General features: G+C 35.9%; 1 protein-coding gene across 2 annotated transcripts in view; it reads right to left on the reverse strand.

The window, feature by feature from the left end:
• TAOK1 (TAO kinase 1) overlaps positions 1-20,964 on the reverse strand; it is a 143,460-nt gene that overhangs the window by 80,178 nt on the left and 42,318 nt on the right. Inside the window, exons 1-2 of one of the 2 annotated variants that reach the window (XM_042916445.1) lie at positions 12,921-12,954; positions 5,503-5,724 (exon numbers count right to left, since the gene is read on the reverse strand). In XM_042916445.1, the coding sequence (XP_042772379.1) occupies positions 5,503-5,634 (132 nt within the window). In that variant the 5' untranslated portion in view covers positions 5,635-5,724; positions 12,921-12,954. Of the gene's footprint in view, positions 1-5,502; positions 5,725-12,920; positions 12,955-20,964 lie in introns of those variants that run through there. The other variant, XM_042916444.1, reaches the window with a different exon arrangement.

Genomic DNA, 20,964 nt, shown 5'->3' on the forward strand with positions numbered 1-20,964 from the left:
TGGGCCAAACACCCTAACACTTTACCAAAGAAAACATACAGATGGCAAATAGGCTGATATAAAGATTGTTCACAATATCAGGGAAATAGAAATTAAAACAATAAGATACTATTAAATACAATTAGAATGGCCAAAATGTAGAACACTGACAGTACCCTTTGGTACTGCTGACAATGTGGAGCAAAAAGAACTCTCATTCATTGCTAGTGGGAATGGAAAATGGTACAGCCCCTTTGGAAGATAGTTTGGTCGTTTCTTACAAAATTAAGTATAGTTTACCATACAATCCAGTAATGGTACTCCCTGGTATTTACTCAAAGGAGTTTAAAAACATATCCACACGGGCACCTGGGTGGCTCAGTCAGTTAAAAGCATCTGACTTTGGCTCAGGTTATGATCCTACAGGTTTGTGAGCTCAAACCCTGCATCAGGCTCTGTGCTAACAACTCAGAGCTTGGAGCTTGCTTCCGATTCTATGTCTCCCTCTCTCTCTGCCCCTCCCCTACTCTCACTCTCTCTCTCTCTCAAAAAATAAATAAAAATTAAAAAAAAAAACAAAAAAAACCCCAAAAAGCTGCACAGAGGTTTTTTTCAAGGCAGTGAAAATACTCTGTATGATGATGGGAATTTGTCAATTATACATTACACTAAACCCATGGAATGTACAAGGATGAACCCTAATGTAAACTATGGTGATTATGTCAGTGCAGGTTCATCAGTCGTATTCTGTGGAGGATTGTGATAATGGGGGAGGCTATGCATGTACAAGGGATAAGAATTTATGAGATCTCTCTGTACCTTCCTTTCAATTTTGTTGTGAACCTAACTATAACTGCTTTAGAAAAATAGTTGTTTTTTAAAAAAATTAATGTTTATCCACTTTTGAGAGAGAGAGAGAGCGAGAGCGAGAGCGAGAGCGAGAGAGAGAGAGAGAGAGCAGGGGAGGGGCAGAGAGAGAGGGAGACAGATTCTGAAGCAGACTCCAGGCTCTGAGCTGTCAGCACAGAGACCAATACGGGGCTCGAACTCACTGACCACAAGATCATGACAGGAGCTGAAGTCAGATGCTTAACCAACTGAGCTACCCAGGCACCCCTGTGTCATAGTTTTTTAAAAACTGACAATTTGGGGCACCTGAGTGGCTCAGTTGGTTAAGTGCCCAACTCCTGCTTTTGGCTCAGGTAATGATCTCATGGTTCAGGAGCCCTGTATCCAACTCTGCACTGATAGCCCAGTGCCTGTTTAGGATTCTCTCTCCCTCTCTCTCTGCCCCTCCCCTCCCAAAATAAATAAATAAACTTTAAAAAATTGGTAATTCAGGGATCCCTTCAATAGTCTCCGAATATTCTTTTTATTTTCTAGGCTATTCACATTGCTTTATTCTCCTTCTTTTTCCCTCCAAACTGGCAAACATGTCCATTAAGAGGAAACATAATGATGTTCATTACAGCATTATTTTTAACAGCAAAAAAACCAGGCAGGGTTGAAAACCTAATATCTAATTATGTGGAATGATAAAGTGAATTATGATATATCAAATAGATACATGACAAAATGTGATATAGCCATTGTTATACATGTACACTTATTCATAAGAAAAATAAGCAGTACTGCAAAATTTTATGAAACAAACTATACACTTTAATTTTAAAAATTAAATGGCAGGGTGCCTGGGTGGCTCAGGTTATAAATATTATGTGGTACAGATATATGTAGGATGAATAATCATCTCATTTGACCTGGGCTATGGGGTTTCTAGGACATGGGACTTTCACCACTGGAACTGGAAAAGTCCTGGCTAAATTGAGGTAACAGTAATCCTAGATATATGTACATTCTTGAAAGGCTGAACAGATGTAAATGAAATAATATCAGTGGGTTATCTGAAGGGAAAATAGTTGTAAGTAATGGTTTCTGTACACTTTTCTTTTTTCAGTGTTAAAGGTGATATGATACATCTTTCTATGAACAAGGAAAGTTTACAAAGGGTCTTTTATTGAAAATCTCAAAATAGAATTATAGTTAAAATTCAGGAGAAAACAGACTGAGCTTATACCAATAAAAAAGAAAAGAGAGAAAAGCCAAATAACTAAAACCAGGAAAAGAACGGGACTATTACAAACAACCTACAGAAATAAAAAGGGCCATATGAGCATACTATTTTCAACTGTATACCAATAAATTAGACAACCGAGATGGAACAAATTCCTAGAACCCACAAATAAAAGTAACTTAAGGGAAAACATCAAAAGATGGGGGCACCTGGGTGGCTCATTCAGTTAAACATTGGACTTTTGATTTTGACTCAGGTTATTATCTCATGGTTCATGGATTTGAGCCCCACAACAAGCTGTGTGCTGGTAGCATGGAGCCTGCCTGGAATTCTCTCTCTCCCTCTCTCTGCCCTTCCCTCTGCTCATGCTATTTTTCTCTCTCTCTCAAAATAAATTTAAAAAACACTAAAAAAAGAAAGAAAGAAAATATTAACAGACCTATAACAAGTAAACACTGAATAAGTAATCAAAAACAAAGTCCAGAACCAGAAGCCTTCACTGGTGAATTCTACCAAACATTTAAAGAAGAATTAATACCAATTCTTCGCTAACTCTTCCAAAAACTAAAAAAGAACACTTCCTAACTGACTCTATGAAGCCAGTATTAGCCTGATACCAACACCACACCAAGAAAATCACACACACACACACACACACACACACACACAAATTACAGTGTCCCTTATGAATAGAGATGTAATGATTATAAACCATGACAAAGTGGGATTTATCCCAGAAATGCAAGAGTGGTTCAATGCAACAAAATCAGTAATGCAATATACTCCATTAACAGAATGAAGGAGAAAAACCATTATGATCATCTTAACTGACATCCAAAAAGTATATAACAGAATGCAACAACCTTTCATGAAAAACAAAACAAACAAACAAAAACCACTCAAAAAATTAGAAACAGAAAAAACTTCCTCAATATGATAAAGGGCATTTATGAAAATCTCACAGCTAACATCATCCTCAATTATGAAAAACTGAAAAAAGTTTCTCCCTAAGATAAGGAACAAGGATGCTCATTTTCATCACTGCCATCAAAGTTACAATTAGAGCAAATAGATAAGAAAAACAAAAGGCATCCAAATTGGAAAGAAGTAAAACTATCTTTATTTACAGGTGACATGATCTTATATACAGAAGTCCACAGTATCCACATAAAAGATACTACAGCTAATAAATTTAGCAAAATTGTAGTGTAAAAACCAACACACATAAATTAGCTGTTCCTATATACCAGCAATGAATAAATTCAAGAGGAAATTAAGAAAATAATTCCATTTACAATAGCATCTAAAAGAATAAAATATTGATGACTAAATTTAAGCAATGAATTAGAACCCCTGTATACTGAAAACTACAAAACATTGCTAAACAAAATTAAAGAAGACCTAAATAAATGTTTAGAAAGACATACTGCGTTCATGGAGTAAGACTCAATATTGGTCAGATGCCAATACTACCAAGCATGATCAACAAATTTAAACAATCCCTAACAAAATTTCAACAGCAGAAATGGAAAAGCTAATCCTCAGATTCATATGGAATGGCAAGGGGCCCCAAACAGCCAAAGCGATCCTTAAAAAGAATAATAAAGTTGTCCCTGATCTCAAACTTAGTACGACAATACAGTAATCAAAACAGTATGATACTAGCATAAAGATAGATATATAGACAAAAGGAACAGAACTGAGAGTTCAGAAATAAACCTATACAATATGACCAATTGATTTCACAAAGATGTCAAGACAATTCAACAGAGAAAGAACAGTCTCTTCAATAGAGGGCACTGGAACACTGAACAACTAGATTTCCACACACAAAAGAGTAAAGTTGGACCTCTACCTCACAACATATCCAAAAATCAACTCAAAATGAATCGGTGACTTGTATATAAGAGCTAAGACCATAAAACTCTCAGAAGAAAACATAAGGGTAAATATTCACAACCTTGGATTTGGCAATGGATAATTAGACATGACACCAAAAGTATAAGCAACAATAACAAAAATAGACCAATTGGACTTCATCCAAATTTAAAACTTTTGTATATCAAAGGTCATCATCAAGAAAGTGAAAAGACAAACTACAGAATGGGAGAAAATATTTGCAAATCATGTATCTGACAAGGACTTAATATTCAGAATACATAAAGATCCCTTATAACTCAAAAACAAAGAGACAACCCAAATTTTAAAAGAGGTAAAGGACTTGAATAGACATTTCTCCAACGAAGATATGCAAATGGCCAATAAGCACATGAGAAGATGCTCAACATTGTTAGTCAATAGAGAAATACAAACCAAAACATCAAGATACTACTTCACACCTAGCAGGATGGCTATAATCAAAATAACAAAAAATTACAGGCATTTGTGAGGATGTGGAATAATTGGAACTCCAGTAAATTACTGGTGAGAATGGAAACAGTACAGCCACTATGGAGCAGTTTGCCAGTTCTCAAAAAGTTAAACATAAAATTACCATGTGATCTAGTATTTTCACTCTTAGGTACACACCCAAATTTGAAAACACTGACTCAAACAGATATTTGTACACCAATGTTCATCGTAGCATTTATTTACAATAGCCAGAAGATGGACACAATCTAGTATCCATCAGCAGATGAATGGACAAACAAACCATGGCACATACAATGGGATATTATTCATCTATAAAAAGGAATGAAGTACTGATACATGCTACAACATGGTTGACCTGCAAAGTGATTATGCTATACATTATGCTAAGTGATACAAGCTATACACAAAAGTACAAATATTGCATGATTCCATTTATATGAAATATCTAAAATAGGCAAATTCATAGACAGAAAGTAGATTAGAGATTGGGTAGAGGGGGAAGGAATTACTGCTAATAAATACATAGCTTCTGCCTGGGGTGATGAAAAAGTTTTGAAATTAGATAATGGTAATGGTTGCACAACATTGTGCACGTAATTAACGCCACAAATTGTACACTTAAAAATGGTTAAAATGGCAAATTTGATGATTATTTTAGCATAACACACACACATATACACACAAGAAAAAAAGACTTTGGTACATATCCTTCTGTCAAATAATAATCCTAGATTTCCAAAACACTAAAATTGACTGTGTATGAGACTTAACAGAAATCAGAGTTCTTCTGCAATATTTAATTCTGTAGTAATGCAAGTCATTAGACTCTTCAAACCACTGTACTAAAATGCTAAACATGTAAGTTAAAGCAAAATAATATTCTTTCCCATTTTTTTAATAATCCAAGAAGCTCAATAAATAAAACTATCTACTTTCATATTATACACATATATCTATGTAAGTGATTATAAAATGGACTATTGCCTATGTTTCTTTATATTATTTTTTTTTTTTACTTTGCCAGGACTAGATATTAAGTAAATGCTGGTCACTGACATTAAGCCTTTAACACTTACAAAATATACTGCTCCAAAGCTTCCATGGCCAATTTCTCTGAGATCTGTGAAGAGCTTCTCTGGGTCTTCTTTGAAGAAGAGCTCTGCAATTTCAGGGTCCTTCAGACTGCCCGCTCGGTTGGTTGATGGCATCCTGCTGGGCAATCAGTTCTCTGATTCTAATTTTATACTGCTATCCCAATCCCTGGTTCATCTGTATGAATGAAGCCACGCTGGCATAAACTATTGAAGAGAAATAAGAGAAAAAAAAAGTCAGGAAAAGCAAAAACCACTAAGAATAATTACAAGATCATTTTCTGACAGCATATACAAAATTATCTGCGGCCTAGAATTTCACTGAGACGGAGGTGTGGTCTACTAGTACAGTAGTTCCTAAATCTGAAAAGATACCATTTACCAGTGTTTAATGAACTCTGATACAGACATTCCAAAGAAAAACACAATGGGAGAAAGTAATGAATTTCACACAGACAACTGTTTCCCTCATAAATCTGATTCACATTAAAATATGGCCTTCATCAAATCTGTATCATTAGATAAGTAGATATTACAGATAACCAGTAATTCCCTGGTGTTCTGTTATCAGTTCCTTTATACCAGAGTACTGACATATACAGATTATAGATAATATAGATATTTTTAAAATATAGATTTTTTTAAATAGAAATTTAAAAACTGAGAGGCTTCAGAACCTCTGGGTTCTGGAATGACACTGCCACTGCCTGGACATGAATCCTGACAACACTATTTACAAACTGTGGACTTGGGTAGCCTCATTTTCCTAATCTGTACAATGAAAATAACATACTTCATAGGATAGCATCCCTCAGGGAAATCAGAGAAATCAGAAATAATGAGGGACATTTCCTCTGCCAAATATCAAAACAGAATGCAAAACAATGGCATCATTAGAATACTAAAAATAGGACAAGCAAATTAATAATCTAAAAGATAGTCGAGAAACAAACCAATGTAAGTGTACCTTGGAATTTAGCATACAATTATAAAAAGAAATAAATGCAGAGAAAACTGAGAACACATTCAGAAAAAATATATAAAAATTATAACCCTATCACATATCTTACATAAACATTACTGGCCTATAGAGGTATCCCAAGTAAATGAGGAAAAAAGGAATCAGATATATACAAGTGATGTTTGGAGACTCCAGTAACTATTTGGTAAAAAAATAACACCTGTTCTTCAAACTAAACAGAATCACACACAGGCAATACAAACATAAATACAACATATGGCAATTACATATGGGAAATACAAACATAAAAAATGAAACTGGGGCACCTGGCTGGCTCAGTTGAAAGAGCATGTGACCCTTGATCTTGGAGTTGTGAGTTTGAGCCCTACACTGGGTGTAGAGATTACGTAAAATAAGTACAATTTTAAGAAATGAAACTATACAAGTAGTAGAAGGAAACAGGTTAAGTTCCTCCATAATCAGGAACTGAGGAAACTTTCCTAACTGTTCCAAATCCAAAACAATAATGACAAAGACTAATACATATTTAACAATATAAAAAGACAACTTGGGAGGAGAAGCCATGGAAAAAGACACACCTCAACAAAAAGACAAAAGATAAACTTGGAAAAAAGTTTGAAACTTATGTTTACAAATGTTAATATCCCTAATATGTAAAGAGCTTTTAAAAAAAAGTGTGTGTCGGGAGTGGGGAGAGGTGCCTGCATAGCTCAGTTGGTTAAGCGTCAGACTTGGGACTCAGGTCATGATCTCACTGTTCATGGATTCAAGCCCTGTGTCTGGCTCCACATCATCAGTGTGTGCCCCTCTCCACTCACGTTTTTTCTCTCTCAAAATAAATAAATAAACGTTAAAAAAAAAAAAAAAGGAAAGAAAAAAAGACAACAATCTGATATACTTAATATCTGAAAAGTTTCTGAAAACAGCAAATAGAAAAGAATCCAGCAGATATGTGTAATTCACAGAAGAAAAAAAAATAAGGAAACAACCATTAAATATATGAAAATATGTTCAAAATCACTCCAAGTAAAAGAAGACAAATTAAAACTATACTAAGATTTTATTTTGTAATCAGAAAGGCAAAAATTGACCACCTGTTGATGGTGGGGTAGAAGGGAAGTATGTATGCACTCATCCATTAGCAGTGGTAATGGAAAAAAACGATATAAACCTTATGGAGAAAAATCTAGCAAAAACATATGCACTGACCATTTCAAACAAAATACCACTCTACGGAATCTATACCAAAGGTACTTCTAGAAAACATCAGAAATGATAAATGTACAAGGTCAGGAACTGGAAATCATTACAGTGCTCATGGGAGTGTAAAATAGTACAACCATTTTGGAAAATTGTTTAGCAGATGCATATCAAGAAAAATAAGTATTTACTATATGAAGGAGCAATTCCTGAACTAGCTGTCATTTATTCAGTGATAAGAAAACACAGGCACACAAAAACTTGTACATAGTAGCTTTATTCATAACAGTCCAAAACTGCAAATAATACAAATGTCTATCAACAAATAAATGTAGAATAGAATTGTGGTATATTCACACAATGAAATACTATTCACAGCAATAAAAAGGAATAAACTAACAATACATGTAGCAATACAGGTGAGTATCAAAAGCATTATGCTCACTCAGCTAAAGAAGCCAGAAACAAAGAATACATACTTGATGATTCCCCTGATACATTCTCAAATAGGCAAAACTAGTCTAAAGTAATAGATCCATGGTTACCTGGGATGGGTATGGGGGAGTATGTGGGTATGTAAGAGACGAATCACTGGGTTCTACTCCTGAAACCAAGACTACACTGTATGCTAACTTGAATTTAAATTTAGAAAAAAAACAAAAACAAAAAAAAAAAAAAAAAAAAAACAGGAAGAAGAAAAACATTACTTGCTAATCTAGACATCCATATTATCTGAATTTTTATAGTAACTGTTTTTATAATTTTAAGAAATTTTACATTGTACTTCAAATTAGAGAAAAATAAAATAGAACATTTTTACAACTAGAATAATACATATTCTGAACAGAAGAACATTGAAAAGGTTATTAGCATTTTTTTTTAATTCACAAAAGACTAATGCATCTTTTTAAATGTTTACTTATTTTTGAGAGAGAGAAAGAGTGTGAGCAGGCGAGGGGCAGAGAGAGAGGGAGACACAGAATCCAAAGCAGGCTCCAGGTTCTGAGCTATCAGGACAGAGTCTGACTTGGGCCTCAAACCCACAAACCCTGAGATCATGACCTGAGCCAAAGCCGGACATTTAACCGACTAAGTCACCCAGGTACCCCAAGACTAATACATTTTAAAATTTTGTATGTCAAAAAAAATTGAGTCAAACACAAAAACTGAAACATCCAGAGAAAACACAATTAAGAATTAATACTCCTTAAATACACAGATATCAGAGAAAGTAGCTAACTCACCAGAGGATATACATCAGCATTCCATAAACAGGTAATAAAAATTACTGGGGAGAAAAGTTAAAATGTGAAGAATGATGGGAATAGCCATGAGTTTCCTAATTCTATTTTCCTCCTTTAACTCCTGGCTTTGACTTAAGAATGGCCTGAGTTACAGAACTATGTTGAGGGTGCTGACAAGGAAACTCTTAAAGAAATCCCCTCTTTCTGCCCAAAGGAGCAGAAAAAGGAAACCCTGTAATCTAAAGACTATAGGGGGGAAAGCCATTTTCTTTTTTCTCTCCTCAGTCACAGAAATGCACTGCCCTAGCAACAGAAAAAAAAAGAAAGAGAGAAAAGAAAAGAAAAGAAAAGAAAAGAAAAGAAAAGAAAAGAAAAGAAAAAAACTGTGAGAAAACCTCTCTTTGAACAGAAAAAATTGGAAAACAGGGCCCCTGATGGTCCAAAAAGTATGAGGGGGAATTCCCGTTATTTTTTTAAACTCCTCTCTCCTTTCCCCACTTCACTTAAGAGTAGCCCCAGTGATGAGTAACTGTACAATGCACAGGTCTAAATGCTCATAGAAAAACTTGTCTTTCTGATCAAAAGAACAGGGAGTTTTAGATTCTGTGTCTCCTTCTCTCTCTGTCTCTCCTATCTCTCAAAAATGAATAAACATTAAAAAAAAAAAAAAAAGAATATGCGCCTGGGTGGATCAGTTGGTTAAGCGTCCAACTTCAGCTCAAGTCATGATCTCACAGTTCAATGAATTCAAGTCCAGTGTCGGGCTCTGTGCTGAGAGCTCAGAGCTTGGAGCCTGCTTCGGATTCTGTGTGTCCCTCCCTCCCTCTCCCTCTCTCTCCCTCTCCCTCCCTCCCTCTCTCTCTCTCTCCCCCTCCCCCACTTGCACACTGCCTCTCTCTCAAGAATAAACATTAAAAAAAAGACAATGAACCGAGAAAAACCATTGGAAACTGAAAAGAATGGAGGAAAATTATGGAGAAGAGAGAGCTGGAAAAGAGATCCCTAATTCTTTTGTTTTGGTATAAGCCAAAACAAATACTGTATTTGCACTTGTATAAAATACACTTAAAGAAGCGTAGCAAAGACTATACTAAAGGGAAATAATCTATATTATACACCACTGCCAAGTCTCATACCATCACTGAGAGGCATAGCACAGGGCAAATCCAAAGAGCACAGTAAAGATTTTGAAAATAGAACTGCTACTGGAACTACCACCAACAGAAAGTGAGACAGAACTTTCCATTTAAACCAGTTGGTGTCTACTAAAACAAAGAAAACAAATCAATATTCTCTAGAGGATATTAATATGATTCAGAAATATTCACAATGTCCAGGGTAAAATCCAAATTTATCCTACATGCAAAAATAAATAAACACACATAAACACACACACACAAAACTGGTAAATGTGACAAATTATCAAGGGAAGAGAGGACCAACAGATGCCTATTTTGAGATGACTAATGTTAGAATAATCACACAGACTTGAAAGCAGTTATTATAATCATAATAAATGAGGTAATGGTTAACACTTTGCAAACAACTGAAAAGACATCAAATCAGTTCTTAGTAGAGAAATACAAAATATTTTTTAAAAACAACATGAAAAATTCAGAATTGAAAAATACAGTATCAGAAATGAGGGGCACCTGCCTGGCTCAGTCTTGTAGAGCATGTAACTCTCGATCTTGGATTTTTGAGTTCAAACCCCACATTGCACATAGAGTTTACTTAAAACAAACAAACACCTCCTTGCGTGGCCTTAAGTGCACAACAGAAATGATAGAGGAAAGAGTAAACTTTAAGACAGAGCAACAGAAATTATTAAAACTAAAGAACACAGAGGGAAAAAAAGATTGAAAAAATAAGAGCCTTGGTGACTTCTCGGACAGTATCAACTTGTCTACATTTCAAATCACTGGTATTGTTAAGGAGAGGAAAAATAAATTGGGAGACAAAAAAACTGTTTTAGTAATTTCTGAAAGCGTCCCAGATTTGAAAAAAACATAAATTTAGAGATTCAACAAGCTCAACCAACCCCAAACAGGACAATTCAAAGAAAATCAGGCTAGACACACCTAGCCAAAATTCTAATAAACGAAAATAAACTCAATGTAAATGACAACAGATTCTGAATAAAAGACACTGGAGTCCACAGAAAGTGAAATATCTTTAAGGCAGTAAAAGGAAAGAACTACCAACCCTGAACAGAATTCTTTATCTAGTAGAAATCTTCTACAGGAATGAAGGCCTGGGGGGGGGGGGGGGGGGGGATCTTAAATGGTAGAAAACAAAAAGAATCTGTTGCCAGCAGACTTATCCCAAAAGAAATGCAAAATATTAAACAAAAGAAAGTTAGAGTAGCTACATTAATATCAGACAAAATAGACTTCAGAATTAAGGAAATCACAAGTGATAAAGAGGAATACTATATAATGATATGATTACTTTTACCAAATCCCAAATTTGTCTTCACTGGCAAAAGAGCTTCAAATTCATGAAACAAAAATTGATGCAAGAGAAAAGAGAAATAACAAGTCTATAATTATACTGGGAGACTCCCAATACTCCTCTCTCAGAAATTCAAAGAAAAAGTAGTCTGAAAATATATAGAAACAACACTATCAACCAACTTTATCTAATGACATTTCTAGAATACTCTATCTGACAAAAACAGAATATACATTCTTTACAAGAACACATATGATATTCACACCAAGCCATTATATTCTAGGATATAAAAAAATCTTAACAAGTGTAAAAAATTTCAACTCATACAAAATAATGATCATCTGACCATAGTGTATTTAAAATCAGTAACCGAAATATATCTATAAAACCCACGAAATGTGAAAATTAAACACACACTTCTAAGTAATCCATGGGCCGATAAAGGAGCTTCAAGGGAAATTAGAAATTAGAAAAGAATACAAATTGAATGAAAATAAAATGCAACACAAAATTTGTAAGGTACAACTAATGCAGTGCTTACATAGAAATTCAAGGCACTCGGGGTGCCTGGGTGGTATAGTTGGTTAAGTGTCAGTCTCTTGATCTTGGCTCAGGTCATGATCTCATGGTTTGTGAGTTTGAGCCCCACATCAGACCCCGCACACATGGTGCAGAGCCTGCTTGGGATTCTGTCTCTCCTTCTCTCTGCTCCTCCCCAACTTGTGCTTGCTCTTTCTCTCTCTCAAAATAAATAAACTTAAAAAAATTTTTTTAATTTAATCTTTTTTCACTTTTTGAGAGACAGAGACAGAGTGCGAGCAGGGCATGGGGAGAGAGAGAGAGGGAGACACAGAATCGGAAGCAGGCTCCAGACTCCGAGCTGCCAGCACAGAGCCCGACGTGGGGCTCAAACCCATGAACCGCGAGAGAGATCATGACCTGAGCCGAAGTTGGACGCTCAACTGACTGAGCCACCCAGGTGCCCCAAACTTAAAAAAAAAATTTAAAACAAGAATTTAAGGCACTAAATCTGTATTAGAAAAAAAAGGATAGATTTCAAATAAATAATCTAAGCTTCTATCTTAAGAATCTAGAAACAGGGGTGTCTGGGTGGTTCATTCAGTTGACCAACTCTTGGTGTCAGCTCAGGTAATGATCCCAAGGTCTGAGATTCATCTCAGTGTGGAGCCTGATTGTGATTCTCTCTCTCCCTCTGCCCCTCCCCTGCTCATGCTCTCTAATACAAAATTAAAAACAAAACAAAAAAACCTAGAAATAGAGAAGTAAATAAAGCCAAAAATAAATATAAAAAAGTAAATATTAAAGAAACAGAGTAGAAATCAATGAAATTAGAAAACAAAAAAGCCAATGGAGAAAAATCAATAAAACCAAAAGATGGTTCCTTTGGGTTAAAAAAAAAAAAATCAACAAAACTGAAACACCTCTGCCAAACTAACCAAGGAAAATAAGAACAGACATAAATTAGCAAAAACACAAATCAAAAGGAAAATGTTACTACATACTCTTAGAAAACTGAAAGAAGACGAGCTTTAAGTTCCTGAATTTAAGTCACCATTCTATATGGGCTAAAGATAAAAGAAACACATGAACATATTAACAGAGGCAGAAAAAGATTTGACAAATTCAACATCCATTTATGATAAAAATGGTCAAAATACTAAGAATAGAAGGGAACATCATTAACCTTGCTAAGGGTATCTACAAAAAACCTACAGCTAACATCATAATGATTAAAGACTAAAAGCTTTCCCCTTATGATTAGAAACTAAGTAAGGTTATCTAATCATTCCTCTTAAACACTGTACTAGAGGTTCCAACCCATACAATAAAAAAAGCAAAGCAAAAAAATACATAATAGAAAGGAAGAAATAAAACTAGTTGCTGACATTACTGTGTATTTGAAAAACCCCAAGGAATATACAAAACAGTAAAAGAAGAAAAAAAATTCAGATATATCTAAAAATATTTGAGGGGCGCCTGGTGGCTCAGTTAAACATCCAATCCTTTGATTTCAACTCAGGTCATGATCTCATGGTTCCTCAGATGAAGTCCCAAGTCAGGCTCTGTGCTGACTGTGCAGAGCCTGTTTGGGGTTCTTTCTCTGTCTCTCTCTCTCTCTCTCTCTCTCTCTCTACCCTTACCCTGTTCCCGCTCTCTCTCTCTCCCACTCTCAAACAAACATTCTGGGGCACCTGGGTGGCTCAGTCAGTTAAGTGTCCAACTTTGGCTCAGATCATGATCTCATGGTCCATGGGTTCAAGCCCAGCATCAGGCTCTGTGCTGACAGCTCAGAGACTGGAGCCTGCTTTGCATTGTTTGTCTCCCTCCTTCTTTGCCCCTCCCCCTCTCGTGCTCTGTCTTCTTTCTCTCAAGAATAAACATTTAAAAATTTAAATAAACATTTTAAAAAATGTTAATATCTGAATAGAATTTATATATGGGGGGCCTGGGTGGCTCAGTCAGTTAGTGTCTGACTCTTGATTTAGACTCAGGTCATAATCTCATGGTTCATGAGTTCAAGCCCTGCATCCGGCTCTGCACTGACAGCACAAAGCCTGCTTAGGATTCTCTCACTCCTTCTCTGCCCTTCCTCTTGCTTGCTCTCTCGCTCTCTCAAAATAAATAAATAAACTTAAAAAAAAAAAATAGAGGGGTGCCTTGCTGGCTCTATTGGTACAGCATGCAACTCTTGATCTCAGGGCTGAGTTTGAGGCCTATGATGGGTGTAGAGATTACTTACAAATAAAATCCTTAAAAAAAAAAGAAAAGAAAAAATAAACATTAAAAATAATAATAAAATAAAAATTAAAAGTAAACTTTGCCTCATACCTTATAGAAAAATTAATTCAGGGGAGCCTGGGTGGCTCAGTTAAGTGTCTAACTCTTGATCTCAGCTTAGGTCATGATAACGTGGTTTGTGAGATCAAGACCCACACTGATAGCCCTGCTACCAGTGCAGAGCCTACTTGGGATTTTCTCTCTCTCTCTCTCCCTCTCTCTCTCTCTCTCTCTGCCCTCCCCACACTGGTACATGCATGTTCTCTATCTCAAAATAAATAAACAAAAAAAAAATTTTTTTAAGAAAAATTAATTCAAAATAGTCCATTTATCTCAATGAAAAAGTTAACACTTTATGTAAAACATTCAGATGAAACCACAGGAGAAAACTGTTGCAACCTAGGTTAGTCAAAGAGTTCTCAGATACAACACCGAAAGTGTTATCCATAAAAAAAAGGCAAAATTAATAATTTGAACTTCCCCAAAATTAAAAGCCTTTACTCTTGCAAATAAGACTTTTAAAATAATGAAATCAAGGGGCACCTAGCTGGCTCAGTCAGTGTAGCATGCAACTCTTGATCTCAAGGCTGTGAGTTCAAGCCCCATAATCGGTGTAGAGATTACTTAAAAATAAAACCTTAAAAAAATAAAAAATAAGCCACAGGCTGCTAAAAATTATTTTCAAATCATGTAACTGAAAAAGGATTTGTATCCAAAATATATAAAGAACTCTCAAAAGTCAATAATGGGATACAGGAATGCACACTTGGATGATCAAACTATAAAAAAATTTCCCAGAAGTTATTACCACAGTAAACGTCAGATAGTAGTTACTTTAGGAAAAAAGAGTGATTGTGATTGGGGTGAGACATAAGGAGGAACTTCTAGAATGACTGGTGAAGTTCTATTCTTGCCTTAGTGATTACATGGGAATTTTATTTCTAATAATAAATTAACCTATATGTTTGTTTTGTGAATTTTCTCCATCTGTTTGATTTTATAATAAAAGAATGAAAACAGAAATTATATATACTGTAGTTTTTGCAAAGAAGGCAATACACCAAAGTGGTATGAATTATATTTAGGTAGTTATGGCCAGTATTACAGACAACATTCACAAGTCAATACTTTCCTTATGTTCTAATTATCAACAATAATCATACATTCAACTTCCACAACCAGGAAAAAAGATAACAAAAAAATATCTAACATGTGTGCACGTTCTTTGGGCTGTTAGAAGATAGAAAAAAATGAAAATTAAAATAAATACAAATGTTAAAAATCCCTGAAACACTCCATTATACTGTTAGGCTAGAGTTTACAGTATACATTGCATAACTGCTTTTCTATACATCCTTAAATTCCCAAAAGTAAAGTACTTTATTATAAAAATGAGCACCATCTTGGTTGCCTTGCACACATTCAGAATATTGCTGCAACAGAGTCATCAATGTTAAAACTGACAAAGACATTTGATTTGAGTCTTGTCCATTTTAAAAATCTGTCAGGAATAACTATAGAAAAATAAACAGCACAGAGGCGCTTTCACAGCAACCCTACTCATAAACTCCATAATTTCTGCAGAATGCTAAAAATGAATATTAGGCACATGAATAACTAACATAGAGGACTGATATAGCTAGATAAACTACAAGTCAGGCTTAAAAGATATAAATATCTACAATAAGTTCTTAAAGGTATTATTAAACTGTACATGCAATCTTCTTTTAAAAAAAGGCGGGGGGGGGGGGGGGGCGCACCTGAGTGGCTCAGTCGGTTAAGCATCAGACTTCAGCTCAGGTCATGATCTCATGGTTTGTGAGTTCCAGCCCTGTGTCGGGCTCTGGGCTGACAGCTCAGAGCCTGGAGCCCACTTCAGATTCTGTGTCTCCCTCTGCCTGACCCTCCGCTGCTTACACTCTGTCTCTAGCATTGTCTCAAAAATAAATAAACATTTAAAATAAATTTTTTTAATTAAATAAAAAAACAAAACAAACAAACAAAAAAACCAGGGGCGCCTCCGTGGCTCAGTTGGTTAAAAGTATTCCACTCTTGGTTTCATCTCAGATCATGATCTTACAGTTTGTGAGTCCGGGCCCAGCACCAGGTTCTGTGCTGACACTGCGGTACCTGCTTGGGATTCTCTCTCTCCCCTCTCTCTCTGCCCCTACCCCCTTCTGCCCTCTTGCTCTCTCTCTCTCTCTCTCTCTCTCTCTCTCAAAATAAATACACTTAAAAAAAAAACCAGGCTGTTAGGTTATATTTTTTAAATATCTTATCTATTCTCAGAGGATAAATATCGTTAGAGTAACTGATATCCTTCTTACTAAAAGAGAACAGTAAAATGAAATTAACAGTCTTATAAACAGCAATTGAGATCTAATTTGTGCCTGGTTCTACAAAAATAGGCCAAGGAAGCCTATCATTTATTAGATTATTTAGGGTTGAATGTAAAAGACAAACAATTTTTGTAGGTGGTACCAGTTTGTTAATCCTAAAACATACATCTAAGAAAGCTGATTAAACTAGAATAAAAAATCCAATATAATTTATTTTAAAATCTCAGACCAAATTAGGATTTTGAGAATTAAGTAACTGTTCCACATTTGTAAAATATAGTCAAATAGCTGACAATAACATCAGTCAAAGCAAGAGAAAGAAGATGGGGGAAGGGTACTGATAATCAAAGCATATTCAGTATTACTTGAGGAATGCTCCTTGGATGAACAGTGATGATGTCATGCTATTCCATCTTTTAAGAACCTTCAGATTTTCACAAAAAGGACATTGTTGGTCTTAAGCAACTGCTTCAATACCATAAAGCCCTTTTCCCTACATCTGTTAATCAGAGGGCTCAGGCTTAGAAAACAGCCAACTCAGTCAAACATTCAATCCCTTTAGAGAAAGAAAAATTGCCCCCTTACTCAGTCTAATTGGAACAGGAACACATAAAATGAAATGGTAACTGATAAGGTTGCATAATTAAGGACCTTCTTGAAAAGAACATAACATTATCTCTGTTTAAAAATTAAAAAAAAAAAGGTAATATATGTATTTGGGGAACAAAAATTTTGAAAGGTAGAAAGAATTGACAAGAAAAACTAAGTCTCCCAAGTACACCTATTTCTATGTATCCTTGCATAGATTACCTGGGTGTGATTGTTAATAACCCTACAATGGGCCTCTAAGTGTTCAAGTGAAAAAATTACACTTCTCTGACTTTAAATCAAAAGCTGGAAATCATTAAGTTTAGTGAGGAAGGCATGTTGAAAGAAATGTTAACAGTGAGACCTTGTGTCAAACAGCTAAGTTATAAAAGCAAAGGAAAAGTTCTTGAAGTAATTGTTACTCCAGTGAACACATGAATGATAAGAAAGAGAAACTGCTTTATTGCTGATATGAAGAAAGGTGGTTTGGGTTTTTTTGTATACTATTTTTGTTTTTTTTTTTAAGTATAGTTAACATACATTACACAAGTTTCAGGTGTACAACATAGTGATTCAACAAGTCTATACATTAATCTATACTTACCACAAGTGTAGCTACCACCTGTCACCAAAGAACATTATTACAACACCACTGACTGTATCCTCTATGTAACATCCTTGATCCCTATGACTTACTCATTCCATAATTCGAAGCCTGTATCTCCCACTCTGGTTAACCCATTTTGTCTATTCCATCACCCCCTCCCTCTGGCAACTGCCAGTTTGTTCTCTGTATTTATGGGCTTGTTTCTGCTTTGTGTTTACTTATCTATTCGTTTGTTTTATGTTTTAGATTCCACATACAAGTTAAATCATATGGTATTTGTCTTTCTCTTATTTCACATAGCATTATACCTTCTAGGTCCACCTATGATGTCACAAAGAACAAGCTCTTACTCTTTTTTGAGGCTGAGTAATATCCTATTGTATACCAAATCTTCTTTATCCACGCATCTATCAACAGACACCTGGATTGCTTTCATATCTTGGCTATTGTAAATAACGCTGTAATAATCATAGGGGTGCATATATCTTTTCAAATTAGTGTTTTCATTTCCTCTGGGTAAATACCCAGTAGTGGAATTACTGGATCATATGGTATTTCTAGTTTTAATTTTTTGAGGAACCTCCACACTGTTTTCTACAGTGGTTGCACCAGTTTACATTCCCACCAACTGCACAAGACTTCCTTTTTCTCCACATCCTCACCAACGCTCGTTATTTCTTGCCTTTTTTCATTTTTTTTTTTTTTTAATTTTTAGTCATCTCTACACCCAGCGTGGGGCTCAAACTTACAACCCCGAGATCAAAGGTCGTATGCTCCACCAACTGAGCCAGCCAGGTGCCCCAATTTCTTGTCTTTTTGATGCTAGCCATTCTGACAGGTGTGAGGTGATATCTCATTATAATTTTGATTTGCATTTCCCTGATGATAAGTGATGTTGAGCATCTTTTCACGTGTCCATTGGCATGAGTATGCATGCCTTCCTTGGAAAAATGTCTGTTCAGTTCCTCTGCCCATTTTAAATCAGATTATTTGGGATTTTTTGTGTTGAGTTGTATAAATTCTTTATATATTCTGGATATTAACCTGACATGGAGAAAGTTTTAGTGGTTTGGATAGAAGATCAAACCAGCAACAACATCCCCTTAAGCAAAAGTCTAATCCAGAGCAAGACCCTACCTCTCTTCAATTGTATAGTCTGAGAGTTGAGGCGGCTGCCGAAGACAAGTTTGAAACAAGCAGAGGTTGGTTCGTGATGTTTAAGGAAAGAAGCCATCTCCATAACATAAAAGTACAAGGTGAAGCAGCAACTGCTGATGTAGAAGCTGCAGCAAGTTATTCAGAAGATCTAGCTAAGATAATTAATAAACGTGGCTACACTAAAAACAACAGATTTTCAGTGTCAAGTAAACAGTCTTATATTGGAAGATAATGTCTTCTAGGACTTTCATACTTGGGAGAAGTCAATGCCTGGCTTCAAAGCTTCAAAGGGCAGGCTAACTTTCTTGTTTAGGGACTGTTGAAGCTGGTGACTATAAGTTGAGGCAATGCTCATGGACTGTTCTGAAAATCCTAATGCCTTTAAGAAGTACGCTAAACCTACTCTGCCTGTCATCTATAAATGGAACAAAGCCTGGATGACAGCACATCTGTTTACAACATGATTTACTGAGTACTATTAGCACATTGTTGAGATCTATTGCTCAAGGGGAAAAAAAAAAGATTCCTTTCAAATATTACTGCTCATTGACAATGCATCTGGTCACCCAAGTACATGGAGATATACAATGAGATTAATGCTGTTTTCATATCTGCTAATAATACAACATCCATTCTGCAGCCCCATGGACCAAAGGTAATTTCAACTTTTGAGTCTTAGATTTGAAAATACAATTTGAGGGGTGCATGGATGGCTCAGTCAGCGAAATATGTGACTCCTGATCAAGGGGCTGCAGGTTTTAGCCCCACGCTGGATTAAAAATTAAAATTTGGGGCACCTGGGTGGCTCAGATGGTTAAGCATCTGACTCTTGATTTGGATCAGGTCATGATCTCACAGTCCTGAGTCCAAGCCCCACATGGGGCTCTGTGGTGATGGTGTGGAGCCTGCTTGGGATTCTCCTCCTTCTCTCTCTGCCCCTATCCTGCTTGTACTCTCTCTCTCTCAAATAAAAAACTTTAAAAAAAAAGGGTTTTTTTAATTAAAAAACAAAAATTAAAAAAATAAAAATTAAATCTTTAGGGGTGCCTGGGTGACTCAGTAGGTTAAGTGTCTTTTTTTTAATTTTTAAAAAATGTTTGTTTATTTTTGAGAGATGGAGAGACACAGCATGAGCGGAGAAGTGGCAGAGAGAGGGAGACACAGAATCTAAAGCAGACTCCAGGCTTCACACTGTCAACACAGAGCCCAATGCAGGGCTCAAACTCACAAACCATGAGATCATGACCTGAGCCGAGGCTGGACGCTTAACTGATTGAAACACCCAGGTGCTCCTAAGCATCTGACTCTTGATCTCCGCTCAGGTATGATCTCATGGCAAGTGAGTTCGAGCCCCGGACCAGGCTCTGCGCTGGTGGGGAATCCCTGCTTGGGATTCTCTCTCCTTCTCTCTCTGCCCCTGCCCTGCTCACGCTTTCTCTCAAAATAAATAAATGAACTTAAAAAAATAAATAGGGGCGCCTGGGTGGCTTAATTGGTTGGGTGACCGACTTTGGCCCAGGTCATGATCTCACGGTCCGTGAGTTCGAGCCCCGCGTCGGGCTCTGCGCTGACAGCTCAGAGCCTGGAGCCTGTTTCGGATTCTGTGTGAATTCCACCTCTCTCTGCCCCTCCCCCGTTCATGCTCTGTCTCTCTCTGTCTCAAAAATAAATAAACGTTAAAAAAAAAAATTAAAAAAAATTAAGGTAAGAAATTCATTTTCTGGCCATAGCACTTACATGAAACTTAGTTCCAAATAAAGTTTAAGATTTTCATAATCTGCAATTCCACAAGCACTCACCTCTCTAATGTCCCCTCATCCCCAATCAACAGATATTCTGAGAACTAGAAAAACAACTGTATGATACAACCATTAAGAATTATTTACAGTACTTAGGAAGAATCTAAATGCTGACTGATAAGAGCTGCTCTTTCCAGTTGTTTCCCATTAATAAGATCATATAACACTTCTACTTGTCCATTCTTTCATTGTTTAATAATGCAACCACTAGTAAAGGAGGGCAAAGCAAATTACAGCACCGTGTTACAAATCAAAAAAAATTTTTTTTTAAGATTTT

Source organism: Panthera leo, chromosome E1 (genome assembly GCF_018350215.1).
Source record: "Panthera leo isolate Ple1 chromosome E1, P.leo_Ple1_pat1.1, whole genome shotgun sequence".
Lineage (NCBI taxonomy): Eukaryota > Metazoa > Chordata > Mammalia > Carnivora > Felidae > Panthera > Panthera leo.